A 22995-nucleotide genomic window follows, 5' to 3' on the forward strand; every position below is an offset into this window, starting at 1 on the left:
ACAGAACTGTAAAAGATGTGTGTTTCTTTCTACTGATGTTCCAGTCAATCAAAGCAAGGCTAGAAACCTATCTTGTCTATTTGCCACAGTGCGTGTAGATAAAGATCCTCAAAACAGTTTGATGGGATCTCCCAAAACTATTCTTCATCCTGTCCATCACAACATTTCACTGTAGTTTTATTTGAATGCAAATCACATTATTTTAAATTCATCCTCGACCTTGAAAACATTAGTTTCACCAAAAATAAAATAAGTCCATTTACTAGCTTTTTCTCAGAGCTTTCAACAGTATCTTGTGGTCTTCATCTGTGGAATTGCTAAGTTGTCACTGAAATAGCTTGGTTCCATACTTACTGTAGGTCACATGGTGACAACTATCTCCAAAATGTGTTTGAAAACTCTGAAAAAAAGACAGTAAGTGCACCTTGAGTTAAGATTTAGTTTTTTTTTTTATGTTTTAGGCATCATTATAATCTCTTGTTAGAAATCAGATTTGTTTCAGTGTTCCATCCATCTCTGATGTGGACAGCACAACATTTTTTTTTTATTGATTGCAGAATTTGAAAAAGAACGGATCACTACACTAGTTGTCAAAAGAACTTCACCTGGACTGAAATTGTAATCCGACACCACACAAGTATGCACCAATATGTTTACTCAATATATCAATACTGAATATTACCTTTGCGATTACTGCCTAGAATAAGATTCAAAATGTCTAGCAAAAGTTTGACAGTCATCAGCATAAAGTGTAGACACAATAAACATGTAAATGAAACACAAATCTTCTCTCTGTTAGATCTTTTATTCCATTGTATTGCAGCACAAATTATTTCAGCTGCAGGCTTAAAAATCAAGCAGTTGGTACTGGAGTAGAGTCCCCAGGCAGACAAAAATGGTGGGTGTGTCTGCTCTGTTAAATAAAGATATGGGTGTTCATTTGAAGAACGCAAGTGAACATCTTATTTGTGTACTTATCAGTTCTTTTGTGCCTCTGTATCTCCTGGAAACATGGCTATTACTTCATTCAAAAGCATCACTTTGGTTTTAAGTACAGGAGCTCTCATTATATTGGCAGCACCAACAGGCATAAAGATACAATAAAAATAGCAGAATAAGTTCTGTGAGGTAGCACACATCACACTGAAAAGGAGATGTAAAAAAACAAAAAACAAAGTAATAAATACTTGAACAGACCACTTAATAAACACAAATTGTACAATACATACAAAATTGTTTTTTGGACATGCTGTTCTCAAGCTGTCCAAAATCACACCTGAGGTAGACTTGTATAGATTTCTGACAAGACGAGTTCTGTCTTGGTCACACATAAGAAGCAATCCAAACTACAAGAAACAAGACAAAACACTGGGATTTAGGCGAGATTATAGTATTATGCATGGTAGATTAGACCCCATTGTACTGCAGCATAGTGAGCATTATGGTGAACTCAAGCACATAATTTAGTCATAATGATCCTTAATGATGATCAATACTGATGCTTTTAAACATCCTTTGTGCTGTGCAATCAGTGGGCTCAGTCGCCAGCCCCATTTTACATGACAAAGCTAATCTATTATTTTACTCATTATCATGCAGACACATCATGAATATTCTATTAATACATGTGAAAAAGACAGTGGATATGTACAATAAAATACAACAACATCATGGTGACTTTGAAAATATAGTGCCATGCTTGCTTTGACCTGTCAGTGGGTATCTGCTGTTTCATCTCTGAAGGCCAGTTTTGGTATCCATCAGAACTGTTAAAAGTAAATATGTCAGTGCTAATGATTAAGAAATCTTCAACTGGATGACTTAAGTCATTCCCATAGAATTTTAAAGTATCCATGGCTGTTCATACACTTTTATGTATACAATCAATCTGATGTTCAGTGCATTCCAGGGCTTATTTTGTGGTGAACCGTTTCAATAGATTGTTTTGGTGAGTCAACTTTTCCTCTACCTGTTTTGTTGACTTTTTATCTACGTTGGGATTTCTTACATTTCCCCTAATGTCTTTCAGCAACCAGACCACCAGAGGAAAGGCATAAACTTAAAGGAATAAGTCAACATTTTGGGAAATGTGCATATTTGTGCAAATTTGAGAGTGAGACAAGAAGGCCAGCTGTTCCCCCTTGAAGCAACTAGCTACGGGAACCGCTAGCCTGGTTAATGTTTTTAAAAAATACTCCTACTAACATCTATAAAGCTCACTAATTAACAAAATTGTATCTTGTTTAATTTGTAATACAAACAGAAATCTAAAAATGACTGCTGGTCTTTCATTTCTTGACAAACAGTAGTTTAGCTGTCTGCGCAGCAACTCCGGGAAGCTGCACAGTCACTGTGCCTGACTGTTCATCAAGAAGTAGTAACAGCATGTAATGCTAACTCCACCATAAGTCATTTTTATTTTTCCATTTGTGTGCAGATTAAACAAACAAGACATAATGTGTTAATGCGTTTTAAAAGTGCTGGTGGGCATTTTTCCCCGCTTTGGACAGAGCCAGGCTAGCTGTTTCCCCCTGCTTCGAAGCTTCCCAGCAAACATTGGTCGGACGGTGATGTTGTGTCCCTGGCCGAAAATGGTCCTGGTCGGACGGCAAAAACTGCTACGTGGTAATGAGGCAGACATCCACACTGTGATGTCCACTCCACATGCAAAGACTAAAAACTAAACAGCGACAAAGTCCATGTAGGGAGGAGGTCGTGGTGCATTAATGGGTCAAACACAAAACTTTCCCCCAGGAGACTGTTTGTGTCCTGTGTGAAACCAAAAGTCAGTGTTGACTTATTATTTTTAGACTTAGTTGACTTATCGTTTTCAGTTTTTAGTCTGCATAAAGCTGCTGTATGCACACTGTGTACATAAAATTTAGCATAACAGCTGAATAGGCATATTTCGACGTTGCCCAGGAAGGACGTCCAGCTGATGGCGAGGTAACGTCCCGGACGCCAGCACAACTTTCATTTTGGAACTATTTTTTAACCATAACGGGACGTCTTGATCGGATGCTCAAACAACGGCCATTCGACGTCTCAGTGCTTGCTGGGTTTAGGCTTAGCTAGGCTAAACACATCTTGGCTCCAGCTGCATACTTGATGTACATGCAGGAGATTGATATCAATCTTCTTATCTCACTCTCATAAGGGAAAAGAAAATCAGCATATTTCCCAAAAAATATACAGTATATATATTTCTCCAATGCTGTAAATGTAGAGTGTCTGTAAAGACCCTGAATATAAACAGACTCCAAAGCCTGAAAACTAAACAATGCTGTAGTCTAGTTAGCTAGCTAACTGGCTAATCTAGTAAGCTAGCTCAATGGCTAAAGCCATTTGGATGTCATGGTGTAGGCTAGGTGGCTATATGTTTAGGCTACATAATAGCAACTTTTGAAATAATTCAGCTACTAAAAAAAAACAATAAAACCTGCTACTTTCCTGTACAGCTGGTGTTTTATGTTTCTGCTGTCACACGCCACTGTAGCTAAATATCTTATAACGACATCCCATTGTCTATATTTGACCACTCATCCACATGTCAAATACAATAGCAAAGAACAAAATCCTACCCAGAAATGCAATGCACATCACGCTGAAAGATATACAATGTTAAAGGTTTGGACTGGATGGTTCCTTTAAGTCATACAAGGTTTCCACAGTAATCGCTGCTCTGCTTTGTGTGGCGGAAAATGACGTAAAGATAGTGCATGGCTCATTTGGCAGTTGATGCCCTGGGTCTTTGGGCATCCCAAGACACTAAATAACTTAAACATCTACACACACTCTAAAAGAAACTAGGTCAAAAAAGTTCTCCCTGAGCTCAAAATGAAGAAGCTAAATAAACTGAATGCAGGCTGAGGGCACTGAGAAAACAATTTTACAATGCTGTGTCTTTTCTGAGCAGAGGGAATGCCTACAGCAAAGCTGTAGATTTGCAAATTTACACTGTTAAATTACACTGTCAGTAAACAATTACACAATAATAGAGTTGTCAGAATTGTTATTTAAAGGTACAAAGATATTTCTGAATCACAGCACAGGTTCAAACAAAACTATTAAAGCTGTCAAATGTTCAGTCTGCCCTTCAGGGAGAACAACTCTGAATAAATAGTTAATATAAACAAAATAAATTTAGTCCCTTCACCAAAATGAGTAAAGGCAAAAACCAAAATGATTCTACATCTCAACTCCTTCCTTCTGCTTCACCTACAAGTACAATAACTGAGCAAATATTGTCTATGTGAAAAAATCCCTGATATATATGTGTGTGTGTGTGTGTGTGTGTGTGTGTGTGTGTGTGTGTGTGTGTGTGTGTGTGTGTGTGTGTGAACATTCTGTTCGGATTAATACTGTTATACAATCAATACTGGTCTTGCATATAAGTTCAAATAATGGCAACTTGGCAATTAAGACATGAACTTCACCACTAATGGAAAAAAGTAGAAGTATTTTTCACAGGTACGTGTGTGGTGAAATAATGTTTTTAGTGGAATATGGCATTTGAAAGCAGCTCTCATCAACCCCATTGGAAAGTGGGGGTTATGGCACTTATGTTGTGACATTCACTTTTCACTGTAATACCTGAAAATGTTTTACCATAAAAGGCAGACACAAATACTTTTAGCAAAATATTTGGCAGCCATGGATATGTTTTTTCTCTCACATTCACATGTTGGATTGTTTACCTCATGTTTCAAGTCTAGTAATAAAAAACGAAACAATGCTATTTTTGATCACTAATTTCGAAAGAAAAATTAGAATAAAGTTGTAATATTTTGAGCAAAAGTTGTAAAGTTATGAGAATGAAGTCATCATTTAATCTTAATTTAGTCTTAATTGTCTAAGTTGTAATTTTACGAGAGAACAAAAATGATTATATTGGGAGAATAAAGTTGTAATTTTACAAGAAAATAAGTCAGAATATTATGAGAACGCAGTCGTAATTGTACTAGAAAAAAGTCATGATATCGAGAATAAAGTTGTCACATTACGAGATGTTTACTACAACTATTCACACTGTTCGCTACACTTATATTTTTGACTTCTCAAATGATTATATATTCCCTTACAGTGACCCTAATACTCAGTGGTGTCATTTGATCTCACTTCAAAAACATGGTATAATCAATAGGGTATAATATTACCAGGTCTTGTTGTAAATGGATTTTAACCCACAAGGGTTTGACTGATATGGGTTTTTAATGACCAACACTGATATTTTTAGACAAATGCTGAAGCCACTTTGTGGAAACAAATAGCATAAAGCTATGATCTAGCTAACTAGTGGCTAAAGCTATACAGATAAGATGGGGTACATGGAGGCTTCATGTTAAAGCTACTTAACCTGCAACATTTTGGGCTGCTTCAGTTAATGTTGCATATAAACAAACCAATAAGTCCTGCTACTTTCCTCAATCTATTATGATTGTCAGGATCTTTAATGATCTTGAAATCCTGATAGAGCCAAAACAATGACTCCACTTGCTGGCCTTTGAAAGATGAAGTGGTATTACTGGAACTATAGAGTCCATATGACTGACCCACTGTAAATGGAGATTTACTTACAGCTCTGAGTACAAGAGTTTGATTTACACTCATTGGCCACAATTCAGAACACCTGTACAATCTAATGTAATCCAATCCAACTGTTTGTAATATTCTGCCCACCTCAAGTATGTAAGGAAGGGCAAAAAATTAATATAATGTAGTCCAGTACAGCACCACCCTTAACTATGACCTCAGTATTAAACATACACTTGAATTTCAACACTGTCACCAGAAACTGAACATTATAAACTTCGTAAAAGCAGATGCTATGGCAGGGCTGTTGTATCGGATTGCATTACATTGTACAGGGGAAACTAATACAGTGGCCACTGAGTGTGTTGTACCCTAATGTTTTTAAAAGGCGGAGCCCATGGCAGTGAAATGCAGAAAAAAATTTCTAGTCTTTTTTTCCCCATTCTTTTTAAAAGAGGACAAAGAACATCTTAGACTATTGTTTTGTCACTTGCCCCAGGATTTTCTCAAAGCCATTCGAATGTAATGCATTTTGTGCGCTTCCCATGTTAAAAACCAAAGTTTCATTTGAAGGCAGCATATGAACTAAAATGGAAGTACTGGGAGAATGTGAGAGTGTGATTAATTTTTGTTTAGGCATTTTTCACAGCACATATTTTGTGCCTAAACACCCAACACGTGTCAAAACATCTACTGTAAAAAAAAAAAAAAAAAAAAGGGTCATATATCTTTGAATTTTGTAAAAAGACTCAGTTAATGGAGGCACAGCCCAAACAGGGACTTGATATCTGTGGCTACTACATGACTAAATCAACAGTAAGTCTGATTGTTTCGTTCCAAAGCTAAGACACCTATCCAAGGCAGAATAACAACATAGAAAGAAAAAGTTTTCAGAGTGGACATCGGTCAGCGCTGTATTGAACAACACATCAGTACCACAGTGATGACTCCAATTTTGCCACTCAAATAAAACCTGAGGTAGCTCTTTCTATAAGCAGTATTCCAGTGAAACCTCAATCATTCACTCCGAGTTTTCAGAGAGGAGGGCCTGGCTTTGCTCCTGTCCCGCGTCCCTCCATGAGGTAGCTGTCCTCTGAGAGCCTGGAGACGAAAGCTGCTGCTGCGCTTTGACCGGACAGTTGGCCACCATGTGGGAAACACTCTGACAAAAATGGCACTTTTTGGGCTGAGGGGGCAGCTGACACTCTTTGGCATGATGGCCGGGTCCTCCACAGTTGTAGCATCTAAAAGGAACAGAGGAGAGGAAATTACCTCAGAGGGGCTATTACAGTTTCTCAGTTACCTGCCAACTGAAAATCATTATCTCTCCAAACACTGTGCGCAATTCTCAAATCTACAGTTATTTTCTCACATTTGTCAGTTCTTAACAGATGACTCCTCAAATCAGAACATGTTCATCGTCAGTTTTTTGTGCATTTTGTGCAACACATTTACACCACAGAGGGCAAAACTGAGTTTACCACAGTTACTGGGCATGGAGCAGGCAGATATCAGAGCAGGTGGGACAGGTCGCTCATACAAAAGGGAATGCATGTAAAAACTGTCCTGCACGTGTCGGTTTGGACAGAGGGAGAAGTGGACAGAGGAACAGACGACAGCATGCTGCCTATAAGGACATCACAGCAGAGAGGTGTAGGGGAGAGTTGCACCATGCCTAAAGGTTTTTTTGTGTATTTTACTATAAAGGAAAATGTTATATATGTAACAAATACTGTCACCAGACAGACAGGAGTGTTTGGATAGCAGGGGGATTTACATTTTGTTTTCATTTCTAAATGGTTCCCAATTTACATGCATTTATTGTATCGAGACATTTGTTTTTACTGTACTTTAATTTTTGTTATTTTTGTATTGCATTACAGTGATGTTACATATAAAGTTCTTACTGTAACACTGACAGAAAGAAACTGATATTTGACTTTAATATTGGGTTACTGTATGACTGTCTCAGTGAGAAATTACATTAAGAAAGAACATGTTGAGGCTTCTGTCATACTGACACAGTTCCTTAGACATTTGACTGGCTTGGTCTGAGCAATGATCAAAGGGACCTGTGATTTAAAAAGCTAGAAGTAAAAATAAAGTCATTTACTTTTGACACAAGCTAAATGTTTTGAGTGAGTGACAAATGAAGTGCTCCGTATGAGATGCGGTGATTGCTCTTAATGTTTTAAGAACTGCTCCAGTGCTTCAGAAAATGGGCTTAAATTGTAAACAAAAAGGATTTAAATGTTATCCATGTTAAATATTAGTGCCAAGAATACTAGTAGTGCAATATAATTACAATTCATTGTAAACTCCAAAATAAATGCTATTTTTATTATTTGAATTTCTAAAATGCATTTACTAGGTTTTGACAAGTAGCTGAATTCAAATCTGCAGAAAATCCCATCTGCAGTGAAATGACATGATTAAATCCTACCACCAGAGGACAGCACACTCCAGCTTTAGGTTCCGATCCCCTCTGTCTTAACATGTCTGTCAGCCTGCATCAGTAGCTGCAGTCCCAGTGGTGGGCAGCTGTTCGGGGATTTGGCCAAATTGATCTCTGTCTCTCAAGGGATTGTATCAGGGATACTTTGACAACCAAACTTAAAATGGCTTTGTTGTTCTAGCAATCAAGATAAAAGGGCAGACCTTGGCTTTGCAGAGTGTTTAAAGCCCTTAAAGTTTCTCTGTGCAGTTTGCCACGTACCAGCAGGATTTTGTGACATCACAGTTTGGAATCCAATCACGGTCCAGTGTGTAACTTTCACAAGTGTGATGTGGTAACTTGAAACCTCCAGAGCGCATACACTGAGGGTGGACTTTACAGGGAAGTAGGAGACATCTTCTACTAGTAGTTCAAATTTTGAAATGAATGATATTTGCATAGTCATCGATTCTGGATTCTGGAGTTAAGAATTTTGAACTATTTAATTGTAACTGCAGATATTCCGTATCAGGCACAAATGATTTAAAGCAGAGTATTCTATGTCTTAACAGGTCCGGAGGAGATCTTTAAGTGTATGGGCTACATATGATAGATTTACTCTGTATTACTCATTTAGATTTGATGGCTTTTTGCATGAGCCTGCCTACTAATTCTTGGATCTTTCATTTTGGTTCTTTAGGTTTATGATCAAGAACAACAAGAAAAGAAATATGCATATTGTGGAGGAGCTTCCCAAGAGTAGAGCTCACCCTCATGCTTTAAACCACGAAAGGTCATTTTCTGACCAGGCGATATTCCTCTCATTGTACCGAGGAGGCTTACTTATTAGCCCTCTCTAAATCTAGGTCATAATTACTGAAAAAAGCATAAGCCTCCTCAAGCTGAAGGTCAGACGACAACCGATTTGGCAGAAATTCGGATTCCGATAAAAGGATGATTCGGGGGAGAACAATTTGGGGCTAAAATCGGGGGAATCTGCACGGAGTCTGCGGCTTCACTGAGACGCTTAATTGAACAAAGCAGTCGTTAACGTATATAAAACAGTTTCTAATTGCAATTCGTCATTTAACCAGAAAGTTGTAAAACAATAACAGGATATGATCAGATTTTAAAAATTAGGATTCCACTGAAAGTCAATATTTAAATCATCATCCAGCCCTAATTCTGCTGGTAATTGGTCAACGCATGTATGAACCTCCACCACAACAGTTGTTGCTCAACAAGCTGCCATGATTAAACAACACTTGCTACTGTTTGCCGATCGTGTAGCTGTGTGTATCGTTGTCACTAAATCTATGCTGAGAAAGCTAATGATCATAGCTAAGTGAAATCCTGTTGGTGAATGCACTAGGGCAGGATAAATAAGGCAAGTGAGGCTCAAGCACTGTAACACAGAGACACTGGCCACTTAAACAGGCAGGCAAAACCTCAGATCAGTTCCTTGAGTTAGGACAATCTGATTTTCTCTTTTGCCATTTTCCATCTGCAGCTGAACAGGGAGATGTACAGACTAGAGATCAGTAAGGCAACACTGTCAAATCATATAAACTGAAGACTTCTGAAGAATTGTGATTATGTTTCGACACTAAGAAATGCACTGGTGAACTAGTCAAGAGGTGTTTGCAGGAAAGCAAACAAAATCTACCATAATAAATACTGTTTTCATTTCAGTTGAAGGCTGTGTGAAAGGTGTTTTAAGAACGGTGTCCCTCGTAATCTCAAGTCATTGTAGGGGACCGAATTTTTTCCACTTGTTTTAAGTTTGAGGCTCAGGCCTTCCATGTGTTAAAACATAATACACAGCAGCGAATCACACGGTCTGTTTCAGGGATGAGACTCAGGCACTGACCCCCAGGTCGCCCTGCTGCTCACAGATATCACACACATTTACCTCAGAGGCATCAGCCAGGGTTCCATCCAAATGTAGCGCAAATTTTTACCAAATTCTGAGAAAATCTGCAAAAGAAAATGCAAATTAATGTGCGTTTCCATCCACTACTGTTATACACTCATTAGGAGTTGGTTCTTCGAGATAAATCCATTGCACTTTTGCATGTCGCTGTTGTCGATAAACACCTTTTCCCCCTCAGCTAAGCGTAGAAACTTTTCTGCAGTTGTAGCACGACCTTGCTACCGTGAGTTCCTCGGCTTCAAGACAGACGCCGCGACGCGCTTTACAGGTAACATATTGTTACGACAGCTCACACACACACAGTATTACACAATATACTCTGGTTTGTCCGGCTCGTTGCGCTGCTCAGGGTTTCTCTTCTTCTGAGAGCAAGCCATACAAACGAACACAAAGAGAGAATGTGTGTGTGTGTGTGTGTGGCGTCCTCATTTCCAGCACGCTACTGCATATAAAGATGAGAGCATACTAAGTCAACGAGTCTCAGCAGGGACAATCCGCTCTCCCTCCCTGTTTTTAAAAACAGGTGGATGGAAACCCACCTGTTGATGAGGTTGACATAAATCTACAGAAATGCCAAAGATTTGTAATTAATTTTCAGCTGTAAAATGTCATGCGCAGTACACACAAAATTACCATCAGCCGATATATCGGTATCTGACTCAAAAATCCACTATAGCTCACTTAATGTTTTAAGTGGACGTTTTAATGTTCACTGTGACGAATTATATATCTCAAGCAAATGTCTCTTCATATTGTTTTAATACTGTGCAGAATAAAAGGAAACCAATGGCTGCCTGGAAGGCAGGAAAAGGATAAGGCTGGTAGTTTTCTATATTTCTCTCACTGTCAACAAATCTCATTTAAGAGCAAAACCATCAACCAACCTATTGGTTCCTACTGAAGATATAAAACTTTAACGCTGCGTTCATTTTATTTTATTTCTTTGGCCACTCTGTCAGCTGTTTGGTGCTGGACAGGTAGTGTACAGTGGGTTTATCAGAGCTCTTACAGTGAAACCAGCTGCTGCTGCTGCTGCTGATAGAAATCAGGTTGATAACAGCGCTGACACTGAACCAAAACAGTAAAGTTGCAGGTTGTAAAACCAAAACGATGAGCTGAAAGATGCTGAAACACTCTGTAGAGCTGAAGGGACCTGCAGAGTTGATAATTAAGCACCTCACAAATATATACAGTAGTTTCATATTTTTTTTTAAAGGCTCAGTAATTTCCTAAGCAGCTGGTCACTGTAGTTTTTATCAAACGTTATTCAAACAGGAGGACAGTGTGCATTTGTTGGGGACTATTTTCAGCTGCGGATTTATACACATTTGGTGCTCTAGTGAGTATTTCGGGCAGCAGGACAGTGTATGTACGAGTTAAAATAAACTACAGTGTGTATGTTAATGGTAATGAAGGAACATGTCACCCAGTGCAACAGTGTGGCTCACTGACGAATAATTACTGGACAACAATGAAGCTCTATGGCACAGAGGTTGTTAGTTTGGGTCTTTTCGTGGAATTTGTTCATGATAGAAAAAATATAGAATACATGTCCCTTTAAAGCAGTAAAACTGAGCCTGTGAGATAGAGAGATAAAACACAGACTGAGCCCTGGATCATCTCACAGCTAACCACCACTTCCTTCCTCTCCTCCTCCTTCCTCCCAGCCCCCCATCAGGGCTCAGTATTGATCAGTGCGGCCACGAGGGTGGAAGAGGGAGCTCCTTTGTTTCAATACTACTGTGACCTCTAAACCCTGACCCCCGCTCGCTCACCACCCCTCCTCCCACCCTTCCCTCCACCTCATTTGCACACCACATCCCATTGTTGCTATGGCAATGGTGACCTCTGACCCCTCTCAGGCACCTACATCTGTTATCAATTAAATGGATAGGATCCTTTCCTCTTCTGAATACTACATTTGTGTTTGGGAGAAAAGAGGGAACATGTGAATGCAATCAAACCTAGAGCAGGTCTTTAAGGACAGGAAGTTGTGGGATTATTTTTACCATTGCCCTCCGTGATTAATGTTCAGCTTAATAAAATGCTATCGCATTAATAACCTTGTCGGATCTTAATGCCTAAATGTGTTCTTTCATTTAACAGAAGTATCATATATCATCATTAAAAAACATTTATTTACCCCTCCCCCCGCACCCCTCCTTTTTCCCTTTAACAAATGTAACGTAGCCCTACTTCTTACTTTATCTAAGTACATTTTTACACAAGTACTTTTACTTGTGTAGAATATTTTAGTACCATCCCTGTAAATGAATAGGCTCACTGGATCTTAATTGCCCAAAAGACAAACAAAGCTATTGCAAATAAATTACAGTTTCCTCCAGTAGCATTCATTTGCAGGTTAATTTATAGCCTTTGAATTTTTGCGTTTCGTAATAAAGGGACAAAATTTGAACTGATGAAGCTACACTGTGGCTGGCACAGGAGCCAAAAAGAGTGTTGGGGGTTGAAGAAGCCTGAAGAGAACAAACAATCTATTGATCAATCTCAACCTGCCGCTCCACAAAGAGCCAACATTTAGTCAGCAAAATACCTTGAGAACGTTTTTTTATCTCTAAACATAACTTTCATCAATAGGATGATAAACTGACATCACTTGTAAAAGTGCAGATATGAACACTGGAATAGTAATAAATGTCAAATAAATTACAAACATTTAGCTTTCCTGTATTTTCAAAAGAAAGCCACTTCATGTTTTCTTACTGTCATCCTTGATACTTTTAGCACTTTCTTTAGGAGGCTACATAATTCCAATATGACAGACAGGATTTTTTAACAACCCCTTTCACCATTACCATTCAAAAGAACCATGGAAGTACTATGTTTTATAAAACCTACAACAGCATACAGTAACTGAATTGTAATGTGGTACAGTGGTAAAAACCTTGCATTTCTTGCAGACAACAATGTGAATGAATTTATTTTTTGGACTCAAAATATGTGGAGATAATGAACTTGGGAGCATTTCTGAGTAATCTCTGCCTTTGCTGTATCCTGCTTCAACATCCTGCAACATCCTGTTTATACTGAAAATATGTCACATTAAAGAAGCAAGATGTTGTTTCTCATGACTATAAGGCAAACTTAAAGGTATAGTTTAACATTTTGAGAAATACACTTTTTTGCTCTTAAGACTGATGCCACTCTCTTAGTATGGCACTTGAGTTAGCTGGTTAGCCTAGCTTAGCACAACGACTGGAAGCTGGGGGAAACAACTAGCCTCACTCCTTCCAAAGTGAAAAAAACTGCCTATAACACCTCCAAAGCTCACAAATTAACATATTGTATCTCATTTGCTTAATCTGTACACAAACAGAAATACAAATCATTTGTGGCCTTAAGGAGACTAACATACTGGTCACAGTCACTGTGCACAATTTCCCTGAGTGCTGTCATCATAGTAAGGTTGCCAGGTTTGGTGCCATCATTTTTTTACAGGGTCCAAAACCAGAACTGTGTTCACCGAAAGCTGGAGACACTGCACAGAAGTCCTGGGCAGATAGATAAACTGTTGTTGTTTCCTTCCGTCGCTTTCAGCAGGTATTTCTGCCTCCGGAGCTGCAGAGTCTGGATCTGTGGTTGTGGGCCACCTGCCGCCCCCGTGTTTCTGCTAGACAACTGCTACTACAGTTGTTGTTATTGGCCTTGTTACTATTGTCATTTTGTCATATTAAGACGGAGCAATGTTGTCTACTCCATTCAGTGCAGTGAGGAAAACTGCAAAGAACGGTACATAGGCGAAACCAAACAGCCACTTCACAAAAGACTTTATCAGCACAGACGACACGCTAACTCAGGATTACAGAGCGCCGTGCATTTGCATTTAAAAGCTACAAACCACACATTTGAAGACAGCAAGGTGAAGATTCTTAGTAGAGAGAAGAGTTGGTTTGAACGGGGCGTCAAGGAAGCCATTTTTGTGAAGAAAGAGAACCCCTCTTTGAACAGAAATGGTGGTCTGAGATTTAATCTGCCCAAAGTCTATCAGAGTGTATTATCACCTTGGTCACGCCTATCACATGCTAATCAGGCACTTAACAGTGATGAAGTAGATGCAGCCAGAGAACAATAGGCCTGATTACTGATCACTGGGCCATCTTGAAACTATTAGGTCAGTTTCAGGTGAAACTAGCTATTAACAGATACTCAGGCAGATTCCCTCCTGAGGACAGGGTTTATGTAACTCAGATTAGCTTAAATTTCCAGCTCCCGTCCAATTTTTTCACAATTGAGAATGACTTCCGGATGGGAGCCGAAACGTCTTGATTCTGAAAACAGTGTCCAGATGACTACGACTGAAACCTTTTCTACGATTTTGTCATATTGTCATTATTATTCATATGACTATCATTCCTATTATTATTACTTTATTAATATTACCACTACCATTACATTATTGTTATTTTAAATTTCTAGGTGGAATTTGCATTGTGCTTCTCTCTCCCCCACCCCCCTTCCTTCTCTCTCTCTCTCTCTCTCTAAACCTAACACGGCAGCAGTGGATGGCCGCCCACCATTGAGTCTGGTTCTGCTCAAGGCTTCTGCCTGTTAAAAGAAAGTTTTTCCTTGCCACTGTCGCCAAGTGCTTGCTCATGGTGGGAATGGTGGGAATTATTGGGTCTCTGTAAATAATATTATTAAGAGTACAGTCTAGACCTGCTCTATAGGAAAAGTGCAACGAGATAACTTCTGTTATGAATTGGCACTATATAAATAATATGGAATTGAATTGAATTGTTCATCAAGAAATAGTTCCAACATGTAACTCCCCCTGAAGTGACAAATTATCATTTTTACATTTCTATTTGAGTACAGAATAAACAAACGAGATATGTGTATCATGTTAATTAGTGAGCTTCAGAGGTGTTGGCAGGCATATTTTTTCTCTTTGGACAGAGCCAGGCTAACTGTTCTGGCAACCTGCACCGTAGCCAGAGACACTTCACAGAAGTGCTAGGCAGATGGATAAACTGTTATTCTTCAAGAAATAGTTCCAGCACATAATTCCCCGATTTTTACATTTCTGTATGTATCAAAAACACGATACAACATCTCCATTATTGAGCTGTAGACGTGATGGACAGTACCAGGCTAGCTTTTAGCTTCTAGTCTTTAACTAGGCTAACTACGTCCTGACTCCAGGCCGCGTTTAACACAGACATGAGGTTATCAATCTTCTCATTTTACTCCCAGAAAGAAAGTGAGTAAGCACATTTATCAAAATAAACTGTTTATGTCCTAAATTAGCATGTGGATGTCCTCAGACTGCACTTACCTGTCACCTTTGGAGCGTCGTTTCTGGGCACTCTTTGGTTTTCTCTCACTGCCCAGACATGGTGCTCCATTGGGCCCGGTAACCCGGACAGACTCCAGCCCTTTAAATGATTTCTTAAAGGTGAACTCCACAGCCTCGCCTTCTCTGAGGCTGCGGAAGCCCTCCATGTGCAGTTTACTCTGTTGATGAGAGAGAGTGAGGGTCATGGGATTTAAGCAGCTACCACAGCATGCCACTGAGGGTGGTATCAAAAAGCTTGACAGATTTTTGAGAGCTAATATTAAAAACTTAATACACTGAGTCTCTCTGGTTCTATTATATTTGGAAATTTGTTATATTTCTACCCACGTTGTTCCATCTATTAAAGTCATTATTCCATACTTGTCGTAAATATTCTGAAGTCTTGCCACTGCTGAGGAGTAAACGTTCTATCTGTGAGGTCTGACAGTCAAAGAAGTAACTGCTTCGATTCAGAATAAAGCTACGAATTTGTCAAAATCTGAAAAAGTGACTTTTGGGAAGAACATATTTCTGCTGAATTTGTTCAAATGTAAGCATCACTACTTTATCAAACAAATGCCCCAGGTTAAGATCCCCCTGTCTTTCCAAATCTTAAATCCTCCATCAGAACAGGCTAGAGCAAAATCAGTGTTACACTGTATTGCCTGCCAGGCTTACAGACTTGTTCTAATTATAATATTATTATCCATAACACTCTTAATTTTCCTTCTAGAGCAAAAAGAAGAGTTGCAAGTGTGTTTCCTGTGTTATATGATTCCAGATCTAGCCATGCTGATTCTGGGCCATTATTAATCTACTCAGCTATGTAACGAATCTGTGCAGCCAACTGATAATGTCCAATATTTGGGACAGCTAAACCTCCCTGCTCCGCAGACATTTGTAACTTAGCCATTTTTAATCTTGGTTTCTTCTTGTTCCAGATAAATGTACTGAACCAACCGTTCACCCTTTTAATTGTTTTATTATTAAGTAGGGTAGGGACCATTTGAAAATGAAAACTCTCGGTAGAATGTTTATTTTGAGTAAGGCAATCCTACCCAACATAGACAATGGGAGAGATATCCATCTGTCTAAGTCGTCACAGATATGTTTAAGAAGAGGTTCAAAATTGGCCTTGTACATTGCTTGCTAGTGACGGAGTGATAGGGATCCCCAGGTGAGTAAAACCTTTGGGTGACCATTTAAATGGAGATGGGATAATCATAATAATAATAATCATCTAATGGCATGATTTCAGACTACATAAAATGTATTTTATACCCTGAGAATTCACTGAATTAATTTATTACCCCCAAAACAGCTGTATGGATGTCTTTGGATTAGTTATAATGAGCAAGACATCGTCTGCGTATAAGGCTATTTTGTGATCTTTTCCACCAACAGAGATTCTGGTGATATCTAGATTGTTCCTTATAGCACCCGCAAGGGGCTCGATAATTATTGCAAACAACAGTGGGGATAATGGACACCCCTGCCAGGTTCCCCTGCCCAAGGGGAAGTAGGAGGAGGATTGGCCATTGATCCGAACAGCAGCAAGTGGTCTGTTATATAACAACTTAACCCAAATGCAGAATACGTCTCCAAGCACAAAACAGAGCAGAAAAAAGAAATTGCCATTCGACTCTGTCGAAGGCCTTTTCCGCATCCAGACTTATCACCATCCTGACCAATTTTTCCTCATGTGATAACTGAATTACATTTAAGAAGCCTTGTTATACTGTTGCAAGAATTCCTACTCCTAATAAATCCTGTCTGATCAATGTTGATAATGTAGGGGAGAACCTTCTCAAGGCGTCGTGCCAGTATTTTTGATAGTATTTTAAAATCGACATTTAAAAGACTAATAGGGCGATACGATGGGAATTCATCAGCCCTTCTTCCCTTTTTTAAGTATGAGGCTAATATTGGCTTCTGTGAGGGATCTAGGTAAGGAGCCTTTATCAAATGATTCATTTAGCATCTCCAAGAAAGGATCCATAAGTTCTGACTTAAATTCTTTGTAAAATCTGCTGCTAAGATTGTCAGGGCCTGGAGCCTTCCCTCATTGCAAGGTCTGCAGTGTCTCCAAAACCTCCTGCTTCGTAATAGGTTCATTTAGTCTTTATTTTTGTTCATCTGTTAGCTTAGGCAGAGTAAGCTTAGACAAGCATCTATCAATCAAAACCATTTACTCCTGGGGGCTCTTCACTAGTGTACAACTGACTATAGAAATCCCTAAAGACCATATTGATATTATTTCTAGCGAATTTACTATGTCCATTTGTGTCTTTAATAGATGAAATTGTCTGGGAATCAGTCTTCATGTTCACTAGTCTTTATTACCATACTCACATAGCCTTTGTTTAGCAAATCTAATACTCTGCTCAGCTCTGTGAGTCAGAAGAGAGTTTAGAGAAGCTTGTGTGGCCAACATTGCCTTCATATTAACATCAGATGGATATTTAACATGTCTTCTCCAAATCGGAGAGTTCGCTTTCTAATTTCCTTTGAGTTTCCAGAGAATTGCGCTTTTGTGGAGAAAATTTAACTCCTAGCATAAGCCTTACAGGTTTCCCATAGTACTGAAGGGGCTATGTCTGGTGTTTTATTTATTGAGTAAAAAAATAAAAAGTCTGACTTAAAATATGAAATTAATTTGGGGTCACTGAGTAAGTGTGGACTGAACTTCCAAGAGTTAGTAAAACACTGTTTTTCTCTTAACAGCAACTGTAAAGAAATACTGAGCTGTGATCAGAAATAGAAATAATTCCTATACCACAAGACGCCACGGAAGATAGCATTTGCTTTGGGATGAAAAAATAGTCAATTCTAGAACCACTTTTATGAGCAATGGGAAAAAATTTTACTCCTTTAAGTTAGGGTGTACAGTTCTCCAAACATCAACAAACCCATCACACGTGTCTGCTAATGGCCTAGCTCTTTTTGAAGGGGCCCCAGGTTCTGCAGGCAGTCTATTGATAAGTGGATTCAGGTGACAATTAAAATCCCCACCAACAATAGAGCATTCAGAGCAAACTCCAAAAATGCCTTTGTGCCTTGGCAGGGCATATATATTAAGAATTGAGATGTATTTTCCATATAATAGACCCTTAATTATAATATATCGTCCACTGCTGTCTTTAACACAAGATCTTATTAATCAGGCTACATGCTCCCCCGCTATTTTAGGTGTAGGATGAAAAGGAAGTTTCACCAACCAAGTCTCACTTAAGTTTAAGATGTTCTTGAGCTTTCAGATGGGTTTCTTGCATGAGTGCAATTTCCACTCCTTCTTTCTTGAGAGAGGTGAGAATCTTCTTTCTCTTCACTGAATGCCCCGTACATTCCAAGTACAGAGCTTAATATGGGGAATATTCAGAATTAAATCAAATAAACTTTATCACACCTTCAGTTGTTGCTGCTCATCACTGTCATACGTATATCTTTGTTCAAAGCCATAATCCATCCCATCTTTGGAAAGCAAAAATAATACATGCTTTACGTTGAGATTTATGGCCAACAGGATCAATGAGGCCGATATTGCAGGATAGTGTGTGCCAGAGCTCCGACAAAACGTGGCTACTCAGGTGCTTGCATCACCGCAAGTCATAATCGATATTTTTATAATAAAAATCTATCAAATGACAATGTGAAAATAATGTGACAAAGTGAGAGGTGTCGCTCGTAGTGATGAACCTACAGAGAATCATCACCTAAATCTGCAGCTCCCCTTGGCTTTACGGAGCTTGATAGTGAGTTTCAGCTCATCACGCAGCTGTCCGACCCACAACTTTACTGTTTTGGTTCATTCTCACCGCTCTCATAGTGTCGTTTTTGGCCGCAGCAGGCAGCTGCAGTGGGTTTTTAGAGAAAATGCTCTAAAAACCCACTGTACACTACCTGCTCAGCACCAAACAGTCAATCCTGCATCAATAGAAACGTCTAGCCGCTCTGTCAGGGAATCCTCAGCTCTCTCAGATAAAATCCAGTCCTGTTGACAGCCCTGTTAAAACGTCCATGCTTTCAAACACCCCTCCTCCCTCGAAAGCATTCCTCACCCCAACCCCCCCTCTGCTTCCTCAGCACCACCATGCAGCCACAGACTCTCCAAAATGAGTCCATCTGGTCAAGTCTCCAGATGAATATTGCACTGGAGGATGCTGGGAAATGACACTGGGGAGGAGTGCATTCCTGGGATGGCTACAAGAAGAGGTGGCGAGAATGTATGCATCCTGAGAAAAGTAAATCACCAAACAGTGTACTACACTATCGATCTTTCACTAATTAGCTTTCCAATTGTAGCGGTAAATAAAAAGAAGGATGAAGTACCACATGGTGAACATGCCAAACACCAGCTGCACTCGAGGGAAAACAGTAATATTACCATTTTTTTTCTTCTTTAAAGAGAAACTAAACGTCAAAGTTTTGGCTGAAGTGCCTCTACCCTGGAAATTCAAAAAATGCCTCTAGAACGTGAAAAAAGTATCAACATGGGCAGCGCTGGAAGGGGGCGCATTTGGATATCCCTACAACCAATCAGAGCAACAAAACATGTGACGTTACGTAGTGCTGAGCGACAGGGCGATCAGCACTGACAAGTTTGACAGTTTGATCTGAGTTTCGTGAGCCTGGTGGATGGACCTGCACACTGGACGCAGGTCCAGACCTACAACCAATCAGAGCAGCGAAACATGTTACTCTTCAAATAGGGGGAGGTTTGATTGGTGACCAAAGCTGCCACCTGCCTCCAGATCAGCCAATAGAAGAATTCAATTGCAATAGCCTGGTTTCAACCTGTAGAGGGCAGTTGCTATGCATATTTATAACAAAATATGTAGAATTCAAATACTTTGCACTAAAATGTCAAGATTTAGACCTGAATCCATCCACAACACTACTAAATAGGCTTCCCTAAATACATTGGTTTTCAGCGGAAAAAAGTGATTTAGGGGTTTAGTTACTCTTTAAATACCCAAAACCTACTCCCAAAATCTTGATAGAACTTAGTATCCCGTTAAACTCCATAAAACTATGCAGACCCAAAAGTGGCTATGAACCCTATGAATAATCTCTGTCAACAGTAAACAACATTTCCTTTGTCGTCTAAGTATTGTTATGTTGTTATCTTGCTCTATGGATTTTTACAAACGCATTTGAGCTCACATATTGATATACAAAATATTTTCTTGCTATATTTTCAACTGCAAAGACAAAATTTCCCTAAAGTGAACGGTTTTGTCCTACCTTTGAGATTATTTCCCATTTTCACTCCACCTAGGTTTAAAGCACTCACTGCTGTGCTATTGCTGCACTGCATTTCCCAGAAATCAAATGTAAATCAAACAAAGTGAGCAGTAGGGATGGTGGCAGCGAAAGCTCAAAACATTGCAGTTTAAGAAAACAGAAGCAGACAGGCCTTGATTGTTGGTTTGAGAAAGTTTGACAATCCAAAAAGCAACTTTATAGCATACCACCCATCCAACAAAATCTAAGAGTAGGCTGTCTGGATTCAGCCCGGCAGCATGCAGAAGCCACAAGCCAACCAGTAACAAGCCTTAAATGGTCATTTGTTGGTTAATACACATTAAAGCTGCTGCTGGCTGAGTTGGGGGAAATATAGAATGTAAACCTGCTGACCAGTAGAACCACAGCTGTGAAATGCTCTGTACTTTATACATGCACTTTACACATAATAACAATCAGACATTTTGACCTTAATGAATGTCTTTTCCTTCCTGTGGTCAGCTCAGAGAACAATTTATATTTTTTTCTTTTAAACACCTGCTGTGTTTCCTGGAGGGGGAAAAAAAAACCCTACATCATAGAGGACATTCTGTTTTTTGTATATTTTTATTCTGTATAGTTTGGAATAAACAGAAGAACCGGATAGTTAACGTGAGCGGCAGTGTTAAAGAGTCTCTACTGAGTTGAAAGGTCAGTTAAGCCAAATTCTGTGGCCCGCAGGCAGTATCTGCTCATAGCTGGTTAGCTCCATTGTGCCATGGTCAGACAGTGCCTGCCGCGTCCACGTGCCCCCCATGTGGTCACACACTACGAAGACATTTCTATATATTGAATTGGTGATTAAAACAATGCATCTCCCATCTGATCAGACCTCTGCACACCTCAAATTGACACCAATGATTCCCTGAAGCCCAAAACAAGCATGCACAGGGCTCTTATCCCTTCTCTTTCAGTAGATGATTTACAGCAGCACACGGGCAGGTAACCTGAGAAGAGGCTCCACGCGGGAGGTGGGACTGAAACTCTCGGTTGGGTGGGCTCCCTGATGCTTTAATGGCTTTATTACAGGAAGCAGGGCTGGATGGGGAGAGGAATGAGCCTTGTTTTCTCTGCTTTAGCCTCTAACCCCCTTTTAAATAGAAATGTTTGAGCTCTAAACCCCCCTCTACACCTCTGAGGTTCCACAGCAAGTATATGTCTGTGAGGTGAAGTGAGTGGAGGAGTGGCAGTACCGACTCGGGCATGGTTGACTTTAAGATGTGCTAATCTTCAGGTAATTTTACACAAAAACACATCAGGTGTCTTACATTCTTCTTGCAAGCTGCTTTTGATACTCCAGAGAGAGGAAGTTTTCTATCAACCACAACTCTTGTCTTACTCGTGATGAATCCATTATGAAAAATAGTCACAGATAAATTTTTTGAGTTATCAGTTAATCGACTAACCATTTTAAGCTTCACATGCATTACTCCATAAGTAAATGCCCGTACAAGATCTCTTAGATGCATGCTGGTTCTCATAAATAAACAGGGTTTTTACACAAGCTTTTACATTATAAGCACGACAGGTGAAAGTATGTGTTCAGAATGCAAAAACATGATATATAAGATGAGGATTCGAAGTCAAATGTCATTTTAACATGTGCACTTTCACATTCTTCGTCTTTAAATGTGTCTGTATATGTGTATCTGCTGCATCCGGTTAATAGGGACAAGATTTTCAGGTTGTTCTCAAGAGAATTTTATGAAAACACGGGAAGGTGTGTTAACCAATTGTGAAATAAACCTGAAATTTGCATCAAATTTAGTTTGATTACCAGAAAATATTGCTGACACAGGCATTACTTGTTGTCATCTCTGTACCTGTAATGGTCCTCTAAAGGTTAAAGCAGTGTAAAGACAGCTTCCCTGCTGGACTGATTGCTGTATAAAGCTGGTCCGGACGGTCTAAGAATATCTTTTTAAAGAAATCTTGTGAAACCAGGGCGCATAGGACCGTAGAACCTTTAATACCTCATCATACTGACCAAATAATAATGTGTCATCATTTAAGGCCTGATGGGTAGACATTTGTCAATAATCAGCCACTGCTTCAGAAATGGAGTCTACTTTGCCTACAGACAGTAAAGTGTTTAATATTTGGACACATTTTCGAGTTTTGTCCACATCCAGTGTATGGGGGGTTTTATAGGCTACATGTAGGTATTGTTAACATCATTGTTGTAGATATTAATATGTTACATATTGTTACTAATACATATTCACATCCATTGTCTGAATTGTACCACTTTTTATGTGTTATCCCCAATGTTTGGACAGTTCGAGAGGACAGAGATTAGTCAGGATTGAACCCTCCTTGTTTCAATGCAAACAGCTCTCTAATGCGCAGGAGAGCGCACACAAATGTTCATATCCAAATATTGCTCTCATTAAAAGCAGCAGCGTCTCACCTGGTGGACGAACACGTCTTGCGGCTGCTGCAGCGGAGCTCCGTCTCTGCTGCTCATGGACAGGAAGCCGAAGCCCATCCGCAGGTTGAACCACTTGCAGACCCCGC

General features: G+C 39.4%; 1 protein-coding gene across 2 annotated transcripts in view; it reads right to left on the reverse strand.

The window, feature by feature from the left end:
- Nucleotides 1-783: 783 nt before the first annotated feature.
- Nucleotides 784-22995, reverse strand: part of LOC122864094 (protein lin-28 homolog A-like) — a 23673-nt gene continuing 1461 nt past the window's right edge. For both annotated transcript variants that reach the window (XM_044171166.1, XM_044171164.1), the window contains exons 2-4: nt 22889-22995; nt 15196-15374; nt 784-6776 (exon numbers count right to left, since the gene is read on the reverse strand). The exon at nt 22889-22995 is cut by the window's right edge and continues 57 nt beyond it. In XM_044171166.1, coding sequence (XP_044027101.1) covers nt 6554-6776; nt 15196-15374; nt 22889-22995 — 509 coding nt within the window. In that variant the 3' untranslated portion in view covers nt 784-6553. The remainder of the gene's footprint in view (nt 6777-15195; nt 15375-22888) is intronic.

Source organism: Siniperca chuatsi, linkage group LG17, assembly GCF_020085105.1.
Source record: "Siniperca chuatsi isolate FFG_IHB_CAS linkage group LG17, ASM2008510v1, whole genome shotgun sequence".
NCBI classification, from domain to species: Eukaryota; Metazoa; Chordata; class Actinopteri; order Centrarchiformes; family Sinipercidae; genus Siniperca; species Siniperca chuatsi.